General features: G+C 40.9%; 3 protein-coding genes across 3 annotated transcripts; 2 read left to right on the top strand and 1 right to left on the bottom strand.

Moving 5' to 3' along the window:
• The first annotated feature begins 1,820 nt into the window (after positions 1-1,820).
• Positions 1,821-2,765, top strand: LOC143825448 (olfactory receptor 6B1-like). The gene has a single exon (XM_077313477.1). It carries the CDS (start codon positions 1,821-1,823, stop codon positions 2,763-2,765), a length of 945 nt encoding a protein of 314 aa, XP_077169592.1.
• Positions 2,766-7,296: 4,531 nt separating this feature from the next.
• Positions 7,297-8,268, top strand: LOC143825446 (olfactory receptor 6F1-like). The gene has a single exon (XM_077313476.1). The coding sequence runs from the start codon at positions 7,297-7,299 to the stop codon at positions 8,266-8,268; it is 972 nt and encodes a 323-aa protein (XP_077169591.1).
• A 3,867-nt stretch (positions 8,269-12,135) lies between these two features.
• On the bottom strand, positions 12,136-14,469 carry LOC143825445 (olfactory receptor 10A7-like). Its single transcript, XM_077313475.1, has 2 exons — positions 14,371-14,469; positions 12,136-13,083 (listed from the first exon to the last, which is right to left on the bottom strand). Exons 1-2 carry the CDS (start codon positions 14,467-14,469, stop codon positions 12,136-12,138), a joined length of 1,047 nt encoding a protein of 348 aa, XP_077169590.1.
• Between the last annotated feature and the right edge of the window lie 2,973 nt (positions 14,470-17,442).

The following is a 17,442-nucleotide window of genomic DNA, read 5'->3' as shown; positions in this document are numbered from 1 at the left end:
TCTACACTTACATCCATCCATCTATCCATCTCCCCCCCCCCTCTCTAAAAAATCAAATTTCTCTCCTCTGTTTTATTCCTACAGCAAACCATGGAGGGTAATTAATTTGAGAGATAATGACTGGTCCAAGATCTTCCAATGAACTTCATGGCTGAAGTGAGATTTCCACTAACCATGACACCAGATTGAGTTGGTATCATTCATTCTCCTTTAGTTCTTGTAACTTGTTTTTTTTTAACCTTAAACAATTGCTTTTTTTCCAATCTTGGACATCTTCCATGTGGTTTCTAGTTGTTCCTTGAGTTATTCCTGTTCTTGTTTTCTCTCGATGCATAATATCCTCCTCTGTAATCCTTTTCACTGTTTGGCTCTTGTTCTTTCCCCCCTCTTTTCTTATTCTTCCACATTTACCTGTAGCTATTTTATATTTGGTTGTGGTTATATTTTCCTCTCGGTCTCAGTTCTTGGACTTCAGATCAGACTGTAACTCTGTCTAGAAGATCTTCACAAAGATGGGTGTGGGCAAGGGTGACAAGATGGTCAAAGAGTCTGCCACCTTGCCAAATTCACTTTCCACAGAACATCCAAAAAGAACATGCAATATGAGAGAATTATATGTTTGGAAACATTTCAGACTAAGAGGACCTACTGCCTCTTGCTATTTCCAAAATAATAATACCTAAGGGACATGGGGAAAGAGGTTGAAGTATCAATAATTTTGAATCATAATATTTTATAATATAATATATTGAACTTCCCTTCAATTTGCAGAAAATCTTATCTTAAATAAAAAAATAAAATACATAGGGGGGTTAAATACCCCCCTAAATACCCCCCTAAATGTATTATCTGTTTCTGCTACCTGAACAAACAACACACTTAGGAATCTGCTTCAGTTCAGCAGCCAAGGGAGATGCCAGAAAGGGATGAGTCCAATCACAGCCATCATTCTGGGTCCAGGTACTCTAAGCCTGGGAACAGCAGAGGAGGACACTGGGAGCCCTGTGAACCCACATATGGCAGAGAAGGATGCTGGCAGTGAGGTTTAGTGATAGCTGGTGGTGGCTGAAGCTTCATCAAGCTAATCAATTGGAGGTATATGGGCTACCCCACTATGACTTTTGCAGCCCCCCCCCTCTATTCATAGATTATTCTTGTAAAGGATGTGAAGAAGGCATATGATGATGGAGGGTAATTTTGCAATGGACTCTCGTGCAAAGATGGTATATTATTAATAATTGTTGATACAACAGCATGAACATGGCTTTGGCATCATTTTATTAGATCACCCATGTGTATATGTGCATTTATTAAATTTCACAGAAATACCAATTATTCTATTGTAGAAAGTCAGACAATGAGATGGATGGATGGATGGATGGATGGATGGATGGATGGATGGATGGATGGATGGATGGGGAAAATATGTGAAACATGGAAGCTTTAGTGAACTGCAAAAGTTTCTGTACAAAAGCAGAACAATTGGGATTCCTAAATCATTCCACTAAAAAAACATGTTGAGCAATTTGGAGCCCCAAAATCTGAAGACAATTCTGAAACCTATTTATTTTGTGCTAGCTCATATACTTGAAGAGATCTTCAATCACCTTTTAGTGTAGGCCCACATGATTCTTCTCCTTAAAAAAAGATGAGATGTTATGAACATGACATCTCATGGGTTTCTTCATGAAAATACAATCGGCCATAATTCTAATAGCATTTGACTTTGAATGTTGCTTGGTTTTCAATAGGAATAGAATTCATAGTAACTTCATTTTGAATATTCTTTTCAGTTCTGCAACATCAGAAATTTACCCAAGATGCAACTAACAAACTGGACACATGTGACAAAATTCATGTTGGTGGGTTTCCCAGGAAGTCTAAAACTGCAGCACTCTCTATTCACAGTTTTCCTGGTTGCCTACACCCTAACAGTAATGGAGAATTTGATCATCATTGTACTAATCAAGGTAAACACCAAGCTTCATAAACCTATGTATATATTCCTGGGAAATCTTTCTTTCCTGGAGATCTGGTATGTCTCAATCACTGTCCCCAAGATGCTTTCAGGCTTCGTTACACAGAAGATGGATATTTCCTTCACAGGCTGCATGGCCCAGCTCTACTTCTTTCTGGGCCTGGCCTGCACAGAGTGTGCCCTCCTCACAGTTATGGCCTATGACCGCTATGTTGCCATCTGTAGCCCATTGCGTTATCCCACCATAATGAGTCCAGATTTCTGTATCCGTTTAGCAGCCAGTTCATGGCTAAGTGGGTTTTTCGTAGCAACAGGGAAGACTTTCTTCATCTCACGATTGAGCTACTGTGGACCCAACATCGTCAACCATTTCTTCTGTGATGTCTCCCCATTACTCAACCTAGCTTGCACTGACCTGTCCTTGGCTGAACTTATTGACTTCCTGTTGGCCTTGTTCATTATTGTTGGCCCGCTCATTGTGACAATCACTTCTTATACCTGCATCATCTCAACTGTCTTACGCATTCCTTCAGCCAAAGGGAAACAAAAGGCATTTTCCACCTGTGCCTCACATCTTTTGGTAGTCACCATTTACTTTGCTGCCACCATTTTCATCTATGTCCGACCAAGGGCTCTCACCAATGTCAATGCCAACAAGCTCGTGTCTGTTGTCTATACAGTTCTAACACCTCTTCTTAACCCAGTCATATATTGCATGAGGAATCAGGAGTTCAAGGATGCCTTCAGAAAGACACTTAATGGGGCTTTTTCACGACAAGTAAACTAATTCTGTAAGTCAGGGGTGGTCAACCTGTGGTCCTCCAGATGTTCATGGACTACAATTCCCACGAGCCCCTGCCAGAAAACACTGCCAGGGGCTCATGGGAATTGTAGTTCATGAACATCTGGAGGACCACAGGTTGACTACCCCTGCTGTAAGTGTTTTATTGGATCTCAGCAGCAATGGAGAAAAGGTGCTATGTTTTCAGGATTTGGTGAAAATTTGCAGTAACACACAATGGGAAATGATGCTTGAATATATCTTGCTTTGAAAACTCTTTGGTTTCATCATAGGTCAACTGCAAATTGGTAGTGAAATGTTAAAAAAGAAAATTTGTGTAGCAGTATTATGGATATCCAAATTTCTCTGAAAACTGTTGCTGACTTGCCCTCTGCATGATATACTATTCCTTTCTGTGTACAATATAGCTTACGTGTATTTAAAGAGTTAAACGGGTGTTATTTTGGACTGAGCCATAGATATGTTACTTTCATAAATTATATTCCCCTCCCTTTCATCGATATTCAGGTTTCTGGAAATCACTGTAAATAGCCTACAATTTTGTTATTAAATTTGAAAATCTTAATATCCTAATGTAAAGGACCATTTTGTGATCTCACCACATAGACTTGTATCATGGCAATAGAACGTGGAAAGTATTAGATAAGTAAAGCCTTTGAAAAGCAGTGAGAGCCTAACTGCATGTGACCCTGGGAGTTCTATGTCTGAAATGCACATTTTTTTTTCAAATCAGTTGTGCAAACACAATAATAATAATAAATTCTAAAATACGAAGTATTTATCAAATTTTTTGTTTATTTAATTCGGATCATTGGCAGAACACAGGGAGAATGGAGCTCAGCCTTTTCCATGGACTGTTTTGATTATGTGAATTGGCCCTCTATAATTTATATTTGCCTTGTGGGTCAAACACACAAATATACTAGATGTTTGGCCGCAGCAATTTTGTGTGGCTCTGTGGGTCCTTTTCACATTGGGAAAATGGTACAGGTGGGGAATTTCAAGCTTGTCTCCTCCAATCTCTGGCATTTTGTTATCATTGTATCAGTTTGTTGGTGTTTTTTGTTCTCCTTATTGCAGCTAATGTGTGGCAAGGAATTAACAGAGCCACTGGTTGGTGCGGCGGAAGGTGGGCTGGAGGTGGACGCGACCACCCCTGTGGCCCATGTGAGATCAGCACTGCAAAAGTGCAGTGTGCACAGTGTGAAAGGATGCAGGTGGAACACATGGCACCTGTAAAGGTACCATGCACATGGGTCCCAACCTCTTTGCCCAGCAGGCCATGGAGGAGCTTGTCTCTGTGGTGGCTGGGACCAGTGAGGCCTGCCCCTTTCTGCTACCTATGGTGGCTTTCAGGCCACCATGAAGAGCCATGGAGGAAGTCCAGCAAGGAGCAGCATGCCAGGCTGGTGTCTGGGGTAGTCCATGGGGCCAATCTCCCCCTCTGCTGCACACTTATGGGGTTGGGGGTGATCTTCCCACCCAGTGACACACTGGCTTCCTGTCCATGCGCTTGGCCGTGGGTGAGGATTTTTGGCCTTGGGTGGAATGAGCGGCCATGATAGTCTCGCACCCTCCCTCTTCACTCTTGGCCAGGGTTGTGGGACTGGCAGCTTGCCAATTGTCCTCCTCCCTGCGGAATGCAATGCAGCAGCGCAAATAAGGGCCAAGCTGCGGTGCACACCTCAAAAATGGGAACAGTTGCATTTCTATGTGTTCAAAAGCTTTGAGAAAGAAAGCTTTAAGAGATGAGATGTTAATCATTTATTGGAACAGGAGGAAATTCCTGCCATTTCTAAAACTGGTAAACCAGCTACAACGGTGGCCCTGCGGCAGGCATGCATAGCCTGCTTCAGCCCTTTACTATCATGGTGGCCATGTCTGTCTGTTACCTTGACAAGTGAAATGATGGGCTTCCACTCTGCTGCTTGGTTACAGCAGCTGGGGGGGGGGGATGTGACATCACGTTCATCGACTTCTGTTGCATTTCCCCCTTAGTCTGCAGCTACAGATGTTCCCACATCAACAATTGCATCATGGAGGGTTTTTTTCTTCCACACCATTTTCTTAAATAAAAGGGACATTGTCTTGGAGGGTTTAAACCCTAATACCAAAATAAAAGACAGATCTCCATATCTGTAGAACAGGAAATCAAGTCTTCAACATTATGTTGGACTGATCTTAGTGAACAATTGAATAGAAGAGTGTCCATATGCTTTTTCTTAGAATTTCAGAAATAAAAGCAACAGAGATTAACTTTAAAAAAAATGAATACTGAAAATCAGTTCCTGGCCCTATAGACTCTGGAAGAGGACAGGTCCCAAAAGAAATGAATGACTTCAGCATTGTTCTTGTCTGCTATTTGGAGTTTTTGAGTCTAATCTCCTTAAGCTAGATAAAGAAGACATGACTTGAGGGTAAAAAACTCCCACAGATGCACATAAGAGTGTTTAAATAATTGATTGTTTTAAACATATCCCACAGGTTTTTGCTCAGAAATACAGATTAGGTCTCTTGTGAGCAGAAAGATTTGGTTGAAATAGCAGCTGCATGCAATGCTCCACATTTTCTATGGCTTCGATTGTAAGAAAGCAGCATCCAGATGGGAAATTGTTAGGCCTAAAAAAAGAAGGCCATAAAGAGATATGAGATTAAGGGGGCAGACAGGTAGACCAACTTTAGCCTTGTTTACCAAAAATGTATTGATTTTATGAAGTATTTGGACATTAGAACTTTGACATCAAGCTACATTGGACCATTTCTTTAGAGATTTTACTCTTGTTAATCTTAATACTACTCTAGTGATGTGTTTGGATAGCATCATTTTTGTATCCCCTGGATGTTAATTCTCTGTTGGAGGTAACTATATGTATATGTGTTTGTGTGTGTGATAACACATTATTCAAAGTAAAATTTTAAAAAGTCAAGCTTCCTTCCTTCCTTCCTTCCTTCCTTCCTTCCTTCCTTCCTTCCTTCCTTCCTTCCTTCCTTCCTTCCTTCCTTCCTTCCTTCCTTCCCCCTGAGTCTTATTCTCTTTCCTTCCTTCCTTCCTTCCTTCCTTCCTTCCCCCTGAGTCCTATTCTCTTTCCTTCCTTCCTTCCTTCCTTCCTTCCTTCCTTCCTTCCTTCCTTCCTTCCTTCCTTCCTTCCTTCCTTCCTGCCTGCCTGCCTGCCTGCTTGCCTTCTCCTCCAATGTTATAATGAAAAGGCATAAAAGCATAGAGTCAATTTGTTGCTCTACATGGGCTTACTGTATGGTTTCAAGCCGTTTTTCCCAAAGCAAGCCAACTATTTGGGTTGTGCACATGATATAGTTTTCATAAGCTATCATAATGGACTTTTCCTTTACTCCAAACTGTCCTATAAAATGGCTGTGAAAACACATCGCCCTATTAAGAAATACAGGTGGAATGAAGGTACAAAGAATCTTAATACCCTGCACTATTTAGGACAGACAGGAATCTGTTCTAGATTTAATTTATATCTAGAAACCATTTTAAATATTTTATTTCAAGCTGATGCTTTATTTCTGATTTGAGTTCTACAAAGGCTGAAGTATGAGAAAATCCTTTTAGATTTGTCATGATCAAATAAGTTGGTTCCTTGGGGTGGATCCACAAGTGTCTTGAGGATCCTTCCCGTTCACATTAACTATTTTATATGGGGAACCCTTGAGTGACATTTAATATCTATGCAGGCACAACTGCTGCATGAAGCATGATTTAACTTTTAGATAAAGCATACATTTGTTCTTTGTTGTCTACTTTCATGACTCCAGTCCCTGTTTCTAAACTTTCTGATATATTTCTTGTCTTTCCCGTCTTATTTTGCTGTTTTGTAAAGTTGTGTTTTCCTATTTTTTTAAGTTCCACATTTTCAAATGTTTTCCACATTCCCTCTCTCTCTCTCTCATTCTTTTTCTTTCTGTCATTCACGTGAAATTTGTAGAATTAATTGCCTCTGATGAAGTATGATAACATTTTTAAAAGTTTGTCACACACAGTTCAGTACCTTTATTGTCTTTAAGTTGCTGCAAGACTCATGTTTGCAAAAGACCAGTGTCACTCTAGTAAATATTGGCAATCATTATGTCCAATTTTGTATACCAGTGGATGTCTGACAAATACTAAACAGCATGGTACATGTGTTAGGGTATTGACCTAAGGCTTGTGTCAACTGGATTCAAATTTCCATTCAGCCATGAAGCTGAACGGACAACCTTGGGTCTGCCACTTGGACTCAGTCAAATTTAGCACTCTGACAATGGGTGCACATATTTTATGTGTGATATAATGACGATAACACAGAAGGGAGATGGGAATATTTACAATGATTATCTGGAACTATCAGACAAAAATAACACTTGACCATCAAATGTCAGGTAGTCTTATAACAAATATAAGACATACAGCATGTAAATCAACCACTTGCTTTACAATATTAATTGGTTTTCCTTTCCATTTCTTTCCATTTTTTCCTTCTTGTCCATAATTTCACCAGCCAGAGAAGATGTTAATATGGAATTAGCCAACAGGACTGTGGTGAAGGGTTTTATCATCATGGGCTTTTCTGCTTCTCCACAGATCCGCATGCTGGCCTTCATGTTAGTCTTGGCCACCTACGTTCTCACAGTAACTGCCAACGTAATCATCATCTCAGTCATTAAGACAAATCATAAACTGCAGCGCCCCATGTATTACTTCCTGGGTAATTTCTCCTTCATGGAGATTTGGTATACAACGTCCACTGTGCCCAAGATGCTAGAAAGTTTCCTAGTTGGTGGGAGTACTATCTCCGTGGCAGGCTGCATCTCCCAGCTCTATCTTTTCTTTGCCTTGGGCTCCACTGAATGTTTCTTGTTAGCTGCTATGGCCTACGACCGCTACTTGGCTATCTGCCACCCTCTGCATTATCCAAGCCATATGACTCTGCAGATAAGTACCTGGATTGTTACAGCAGCCTGGGTGGCTGGATTCCTTGCCCCCTTGATTCCTATTGTCCTCATTTCTCAGCTTTCATTCTGTGGGCCCAAGGAAATCCACCATTTCTTCTGTGATGCTGGGCCCTTGCTCAGGCGATCATGTGGTGCTGTTTTTCTCAGCTCAACGCTTGTGACAGTGTTGGCCTCCATGGTCATCCTCAGCACCTGTTTGCTCACCATGATATCCTACACATTCATAATCTCCACCATTCTCCGTATCCCTTCAACCAGTGGGAGGCAGAAGGCATTTTCGACTTGTGGATCACACCTCACCGTGGTGGTCATTTACTATGCCACAGTCATTTTTATATATGTACGGCCCATCTCCCCTACTGCTTCTGAGTTGGACAAAGTGGCATCAGTCTTTTATGCAGTAGTCACCCCACTCCTGAATCCAATAATTTACAGTCTAAGGAACAATGAGGTGAAGGAAGCTCTGAAGAAGATGATGAGCAGGAAGCAGGTGTTTGTGAAAAATATTGGAACTGTAATCATGGTTTGCTGGTAGGGGGGGAGGCATTATGCTACTGGCAATGCTATTGTCTCTCACAAAGTATTGGCATTTATTGAATTTCAACACCCACCTACATCCTTGTTTCTACTCTTTGCCTTTTAACTGAAATTCAGTTTCCACATTAGACTCAGTGGCAGTTTAGAGTCAGCAATGCTGGTTCAGATATGTTATTGGCCCATCAAAGCTGAACCATTTATTCCCTGCATTCAAAAGGTCTGAATCAGAGTGGCTGAATTGTGCCCCATGATTTGGCCATGATTCAGCCATTTTAATGGATCTTCCCCCCACTTTCTCAGGCAGTATCTGAGATGGAGGAGAGAATGGCATGCTGAACCACTGATAATGACAGGTATGCCACCTGCTCCCCAAACTGGGGAGGGATTTAAAGGGAGCTGGTGCTGCAGATGTCATTATCAGCTGTTAGGCAATCATCCACTCCCTTTAAATGCTACCCCCCCCCCCACTTCACTGGAAGCTTCATTCTAAATACAAATTATATTATATAAAAATATGATATAATAATCTGAATTTAGCGGCTCTTTTATGGCTGCAGCTTTGAAGAAGTAAAACAAAAAAGTCAGCATATTGAGGAAGGGAAAAAAAAGTCAGCATAATTATGAAGAGAAGAAAAAGCAGGGAGTTGCGGCTTTGAGGCACTGAGAGAATGTGGGTTAGAACATAAGTGCCATTTTTGCCTTTGAAAAAATACTCTGTACTTTTGTGTCATGACCCTGAGGACACACACCTCAGAGGACACAAAAGCAGACTCAGAGCTTATTGTAGACAGAATAAAAGTAGTTTTATTGGAAACCTTATTTGAGCATCTACAGGAAGTTGCTGTCACAGAGCATACATTGTTGAAGACGCCTCATGGAATTTTCCAGGAACAGAGATACCCATGTCCCCCCCCCCACCTTCCAGAGGTTTGACTGCCAGAGCCCTGTTCTCAGGGCTATGTAAATTTATCCAACTACAAAGTGAAACTATACTTCAAACACTCGGGCATGAAGGTTGCTCATATAAAGTAGCAAAAATAGCAGGAGGAATGAAGATTGAGGGAAGAGAGGCTGTAAAGAAAAGGCATGCATTCTAGTGATGGATATATGACATTCTATAACAAAACTGTTATGGTAATAACTGGGGAAGGCACTGGCAAGCCACCCCGTATTGAGTCTGCCATGAAAACGCTGGAGGGCGTCACCCCAAGGGTCAGACATGACTCGGTGCTTGCACAGGGGACACCTTTACCTTTACCTTTAACAAAACTGTAACATTTACATTTAGGTCCCACTGAATAATCCAATTTTTTTTTAATTACAAGAAAGATTTGTAATGTGAAATTCTTTTCTGACAGATACGTTTTATTAAACAGAAAAAAATATTTAATTAAAAATTGTGAAAATATTTGTGAAGCTTTTCTTTTCCCCACATTTTACAGGCAGGGATTAACTTAAATGCACCAAATTGCCCTCGCTTCATTTCTGCTATGGACGGGCACAAACCAAGGAAATGTGGTTCGGTCCATGGGTTGTGGTATGCCTGGTTCATGAACCATGAACCATCACCAACTTTTAGGTGCTAAATGAACTGGCTCAGATTCTGAGGTTAGTGATATGGTAGAATGGCCCCTTGGGGTGCTAAAATCACCAACCTCACCAGAGTTTTCTGGCTGACTCTCCCTTACCTGTCCTTCAAGTTTGGCGTGGATTGAATTTATGGGGTCCAAGTTACAGCCACTCAAAGAAGGTGGTCCCAGGGAAGTGGTTTCTGGGGAAATGATACTTGCAGGTTCCTAAGTATATAGAACCTTATCCAAACTATAGACACCAAACTTGTAGGGGATCTCCTCCTGATGCTCCTATTCATGTCCTCCAAGTTATACACATATTAAACTTGGGGGTCCTAATTATGACCCACCAAAGGAGAAGCCCCTAGGAAAGTGCTTTTGAGGAAAATAGGTGAACTTGCAAAAATACAGGCTTTGTTTTGATGTTGCTTTTGGAACTTGTTATTTTGAAGAAGAAGAAGAAGAAGAAGAAGAAGAAGAAGAAGAAGAAGAAGAAGAAGAAGAAGAAGAAGAAGAAGAAGAAGAAGAAGAAGAAGAAGAAGAAGAAGAAGAAGAGTTGGTTCTTATATGCCGCTTTCCCTACCGAAGGAGGCTCAAAGCGACTTATAGTCGCCTTCCCATTCCTCTCCCCACAACAGACACCCTGTGGGGTGGGTGAGGCTGAAAGAGCGCTGATATCACTGCCCAATCAGAACAGTTTTATCAGAGCTGTGGTGAGCCCAAGGTCACCCAGCTGGTTGCATGTGGAAGAGCGCAGAATCAAACCTGGCATGCCAGATTAGAAGTTCACATTCCTAACCACTACACCAAACTGAAATTAGATAAACATGTTTTGAGTGGAGACTGTCTGGAATTGTATTGAATCATGAACTTCCATGAATCACTTGGAAGTTCAGAGAAAGTTGATGCTGGTTGCCCTACCATGATCCCACCAAAATTCATCATGAAATTTAGTTCATGAGCCAGTTGATGCCCATCACTTATTTTCTCATATTTTTAAAGAATTATACCACCAATCCCAGCTCAATCTAGTCCCCACTGACCATGTCCTCTTTCTTTCCCTTCTTGCTTATTATATTTCTATTACTGTTGGTAGTTATGGGTCAAAACTCAAGACAAATGTTGGACAGTTCCATAGACGTAAACTAGGATATGTCATTTTTAGACTGAGCAAGGGTTTAAAGAAATTGTCTTATTCAGCTTTGATTCATTTTAATAATATCTAGCATCACAAAGAAGGGGATCATACTTCATGGGTTGGACAGAGCATGGTTGGACTGAGGGAAATTTATTATGGACATGTCTATCTACTTGGCAAAAGTGATATTTTCTTTATTTGTTTATTTATTTATTTTTATATTTGTATACCGCCTCTCCCGGCAACTGCAAGCCTGAGGCGGCTCACAGTAAAACAATAAAAACACAATCCAATATATCAACAATAAAACATCTCCAACCACAATTAAAATAATCTAATATTCAACAGCATCACGATGTCAGAACAAAACAAAAAGAAACCCCAGAGCTCCGCTGCTCCAGCCCCCGTTGCCTATCAAAGTTCTTATGTGGTGAGATCTCCCATACCATAGTCTATACTAGTCTGTCATTCCAGGCACCCTTTCCCCAGCCTCAACCAAACTCCTGGCGGAAGAGCTCCGTTTTGCAGGCTCTGCAAAATATCATTTCCTCTGGGTCAGAGAAGTAGCAAGGGAAGGAAAAACTAACCTAGGCTTACTAACCTAAGCTTTTCTGAAAGTTTTTGTAGCTTCTTCTGCATTCATGGATTAATTGTACATCTTCTAGATGTAATATTTGGGCTGATCCTGAATTGAGCAGGGGGTTGGACAAGATGGTCTGTATGGCCCCTTCCAACTCTATGATTCTATGATATGAATTGTCATATCCTGCAGAAGCAGATGTCAAGATTATCTGGTTCAGGGCTAAACATTTCAGCCATGAAGCCAAATCTGACGGCATAAAAATATGTAACATTTTGAGCTTTCCATCTCATTTTGCATCTAAGATTTGCTAAACTATAACAGGCGGAGAGTATCTGACACCTACTGGGACACTGTGCCTTGTATGGACAACCAAAATATAGGAGGTAGATTAGGCATAGTGGTTTGGCAGGGAGGTAAGATAAAAAGAACAACAAATGAAGAGAAGTGTTATTTTCTTAAATAGTATTACAATAAGTATCATTTTATTTCTACTTAATGTCTCCATTCCATGAAACAAAAATACACAGAGATGTGTCAGTTTATGAAACATCTGGAGCCACTATAAAAAATTTTCTAAAATCCTAGAGGTGACCAGAATTTCTGAGTCCACTTCTTCATGGCTTCCTTCACCTCCTTATTCCTCAAACTGTATATTAGGGGATTGATCATTGGCGTCATGACAGTATAGAAAAAGGAGAACACTTTGGATGAACCCTTCAGTAAGGGACCTTCTGGAAAGAGATACACAATCATTAAGGTGCCATAGAAAATACTAACTACAAGAAGGTGGGAGGAGCAGGTAGAAAATGTCTTTTGTCTCCCAGTGGTTGAAGGGATTCTCAGAATGACCGCTATGATGCAAAAGTAGGAAGTTATAGTCAATAGAAATGGGGGCAAAGTGAATACAGAACACAACATAAAGGCGACCTCCATCACCAGAGATATGTCGCTGCAAGCCAGTCTGCTCAGAGGCACAAAATCGCAGAAGAAATGATCAATTCCATTGACACCACAGTACGTTAACTGTGACAGCCACACAACTACTACCGAGACTGAAAAACAACCACTTATCCAAGAGCCAGCTGCTAAAGTGATACATACCTTGTTATTCATGCGGAATTGGTATTGGAATGGCTTGCAGATAGCTAAATACCGATCATAAGACATGACAGATAAGAGACACGTTTCTGTAGTCACCAGAAAGCCAAACAAATACAATTGTATAAAACAACCCGGTAAGGAAATGGCTCTGTTCCCTGTCAGGAAACTCACGAGCATTCTGGGCAGGATAGTTGAAGTGTAACAAATCTCCAAACAGGATAAGTTTCCCAGGAAGAAGTACATGGGAATGTGAAGATGCCTGTCAGTCACAACCAGCACAACAATAAGAAAATTCCCCAGGACAGTCATGATGTAGATTATTAGAAACAGCAGGAAGAAAAGTATCTGCAGTTCAGGATGATCCCCGAATCCCAGGAGGATGAATTCTGTGATGACCGTTTGGTTTATCAATGGGTTTACCTGGAGGAAAAACAGCAATGAAAGCATAATTATAATTGGCAGTCAAAGACCGATCCGCTGTGCAAGAAATGCACTTTTGAGGATCTAACTGGGATGTTCCCAGGAACATAAGCAGTTTTGAGTCAAACAAGGTACTGAAATAAATGCCGTTTCTTCCTTCACTCTCTGGCTCTGACCCATTTGCACGGTGAAAGGGCAAATTGTTACTATGTGGGTTGATTGGATATGAAAATGCCCATTGGTAGGAAAGCAAGGGACTGTGGCTACCCAAAGCCTTTGGTGCATGCCTTTTGGTGTAGACAAATGGTAATGTTGTGGAAGGATCACACCTTTTGAAGGGCAGCAGGTATGTTGGCTGTGCTTCAATTGATGCCTTCTGTGCATGGGCAGTGTGATATCAGTGAGTAATACAATAGTTTTATTGGGAACGACTTTGTTGCTATTGGTATTGTTTGAGTGACTGTCAATGTCCCTACATTGTCTCTTCTTTACTTTCTGGTATTATTTGTGCTCCCTACAGGGTCAACTATGCAGGGGTAAGTGATGGCAAACCATCTTGGATTTTTTCTTGCCTTGAAAACATTCCAGGGCCATCATAAGTCAGATGTGGCTTGATGGCACACACACACACACACACACACAAAAGCCCTATAGCACACTTTAGCAAAATAACTCCCTGTTGCAGGGGTGAATACAATAGTTACTGCCACCAGAACTACATGAATGGTGGCAGCTGCAGATCAAAGTGTGGCTAGGTGGGAGGGCATAGTTTCAGGCAATCCTGTCTCCATTTTGACCTTGAAAAGGTCTTGATAACATAAAGCTGTCTTATATTGAATCAGATCCATAGCCAATCAGTCAATACTCTCTGCTCGTACTTGCAGCAACTCTTCCATGTCCCAGACAGCGGTCTTTTACATCAGGGGTAATCAACCTGTGGTCCTCCAAATGTTCATGGACTGCAATTCCCATGAGCCCCTGCCAGTGTTTGCTGGCAGGGGCTCATGGGAATTGTAGCCCATGAACATCTGGAGGACCACAGGTTGACTACCCCTGTTTTACATGACCTATTGTCAGCTCCTTCCCCTAGTGATTCTGGGATTTTCCCTGGAACCTTCTGCATGCCAAGCAGATGTTATACCACTGATCCACGTTCCCCTCAAAGAACATTCTGCTCACCAGCCCCTCGAACATTTCCCCTGGTCAATGGCATCCTATGATTGTTTCACTTTTGCTTCACTTTTGAAATCTGAATTTTAAAAAAAATTAAAGTCTTGATGACTTTACGAGACAATTACTCTGGGTTGGAATATGCCCGTTTTTAATCAGTATCTTGCCATGTTCTCTTCCTTTCTGAAACAGCTGTGTCACGTGTTTATTGTCCATGCAAGTGACTTGACCCGGAGTTTAGCATTTTTTTTTCTAGCAGAAGTGCCGGTTGGATGAAAGCCACTGAGTCTAAATTTGCCAGATAGGATGCCTTCCATTTTGTTCATTACAAAAATTCCAGCAGCATCATAACTTTGTTTTTAAATATATTACACTCAAATAGGGGGTTATTTTTGCTCCAATCATGCCTAGGCAAAGATTGATGGCCAGTTACCTAGAGTAAAATGTCAAGCTTCCAAATGTCACCCTGCCACTATGTCCTTTTGCAATATTTATCAAAACATAGTCATTCAAAGAAGATTGTTTTACCAAAAATCAACAAATAAAGTCAAAATTCAAGAAATTCTAGGCTACCAATTTGTCTTGGGAAGGTGTTGAACTTTCATTGTTTGTACCCAGCCTGCTATAAATCTGTATTTAATGCTATCACAAGGCAAGAAAGCTTTATCTGGTTATAGTGCACAGTATCACCTGGGCTGACCTGGCTGTAGGTACATATATATATTATAACATGACATTTTAATGGATGGTCCAGTAACAGCCTTCAAACTCAACTGATTTATTTAGCTTTATACATGAAAAGGGATTTGAGCCTGGTCTCATTGTCCAGTCCTACCATTGTCATCTCTATCATACTGATCATAACTTTAAAAAAACACATGCATTTCTTTTACTTTTTAAGCTAAAGAAGAATCACTGGACAATATGTAGCATATCCAGATTATCAATTTAAACTATTCTGCAAATCTAACTAGCTAAGGAAATCAGTTAACATGGTTATCAACAAATTTTGCGTGATAGAGTCTTAATGGCTACAATGTGATTGTATTATTGTCCATGTACTTACTGCATTCATTGAGATGATAATCAAATATGTGTCTCAGTAACATGACAGGTTGAATCCTCAAGAAAGCAGATATATTTTGTAATGTCTTGATGTCAGGTGTTTTATTTTCTACAAAGAAAATAGTGTCACCAGAGGGTCAATCCTCATGGGCATTGCACATTGATTTATGAAGGGAATTAGTTCAAGACTTTTGTATTCACCATTGGCCTACCATGCCGTAGGGACGTCATGAGTTACATTATGAACTTCATGAATCTCAGTTCCTAATGGTGAATCCAACAAACCAGGAATGCAGCCCCAGATTTCTCAGTCTGACTTTGCATTGTCATACACTTCAGAAAAAACATACTCCAAATTGTAAGCCAGCTTCTGAAAGTCAGAGAAAGGAAATAATTTAGTATCACAATATTTTTTTCTATCTCTGGATCCAACTCAGTGGAGGTTCATTTTTTCTAAACCTAAGATAGCTATGAGCCTCTTGTGGCACAGAGTGGTAAGCAGCAGAAATGCTGTCTGAAGCTGTCTGTTCATGAGGTTGACTCAGCCTTCCATCCACCCGAGGTCGGTAAAATGAGTACCCAGCTTGCTGGGGGGTAAAACAGTAATGACTGGGGAAGGCACTGGCAAGGCCACCCTGTATTGAGCCTGCCATGAAAATGTTGGGGGGTGTCACTCCAAGGGTCAGCCATGACTCAGTGCTAGCACAGGGGATACCTTTACCTTTAAGATCCATAGGTTCAGTTTGTCTGAGGATGGAGACTTCTTCATCTGTAAGGAATACTCCTCTGGACTGAGCAACTATCCATTATCAGAATATATTCCAGAAGAGGAAGGGTATAATGTTTGGGTAATGAAATCTTTTGGATCCAATTCTGTATCAGTAAGGGAAATGTAAAGGCTTCCCCTAGGAAGATCTCCCTGAGGCTTGTTTTTCAGATGGTCTGTTGCACCAGGAGGGGGAGGGAGTTTGTTGCCATTAGTGACGTTATAATTGGGAAACTTTTATCATTGTTTTATGGGATTATATTTTAATTGTAAGCAGTCATGAGCCTTTCAGAAGTGGCAACATAGAAGCCAAGGGTTTTTTTTTTGGGGGGGGGGGATCATCTGGGCAGCTGCATTGGTTACCTGTCTGCTTTCAGATCAAGTTAAAGGTTTTGGTTTTGACGTTTAAGGCTATACATGGCCTGGGTCCTACTTATCTGAGGGACCACTTATATGCTTATGCCCTGCCCCCCAGAGAGCTCTTCATTCTGTGGGCATGAATTTGCTGGTAGTCCTGGCCCCCCGGGACATTTGCCTGGCCTCAACTAGGGCCAGGGCCTTTTTGGTTGTGGTCACAACCTGGTGTAATTAGCTCCTGGAAGAGCTAAGAAACTTGACGGAGCTTGCTGAGTTCTGCAGAACCTGCAAGACAGAGATCTTTCACCAGGCCTTTGGTTGAGAACAGGATGCTAACCGGAAATGACATAGGTGGATCCCTCCCCATATTCAGGTCCCATTCCAGATGAACAGGATTTTAGGAACATCTATGCTGATCTGGCTCGAACAGTTACTGGGCTGAAGAAATTATGTCACCACCTTTCTCTTGGTGTTATTCTTAGTTTTTGTATAATTAAGTGTTTGTATGGGCTGTTATACTGTATTTTTACTGACTTTATGTGTAAACCATGCCGAGATGACCTGTCATGAGGGGCGGTATAGAAGTATGAATGAATGAATGAATGAATGAATGAATGAATGAATGAATGAATGAATGAATGAATGAATGAATGAATGAATAAATAAATATCAAACTTAAAGGAAGTAAGGCAGCCAAAAAACAGCCTCAGAAAAGCAACAATTTATTCATTAACATATCAACTGTAACCGTAACCCTGTAGATTGGTCACTGCAGGATTGCCCCTTGATGTAATTAATACCTGTATGGGAAGAGTAATTCTGGGAGTCCAGTGGATGTTGATGGTTTTGATTGGCCGCAACCAATCAAAAGGGGTCTTTTCTAACACAATACAATGTAATTTTGTCTTAGAGTACAAATTTAATCCCAAGGTTTAATTAATTAATTAATTGGACTTGTATGCCAAAGTTCACAAAAAAGAAACAATGTACAACAAGTCACA

Source organism: Paroedura picta, chromosome 16 (genome assembly GCF_049243985.1).
Source record: "Paroedura picta isolate Pp20150507F chromosome 16, Ppicta_v3.0, whole genome shotgun sequence".
Taxonomy (NCBI): Eukaryota; Metazoa; Chordata; class Lepidosauria; order Squamata; family Gekkonidae; genus Paroedura; species Paroedura picta.
Note: the sequence above shows the minus strand (reverse complement) of the source record. Positions and strands in the feature narration are given on the sequence as shown.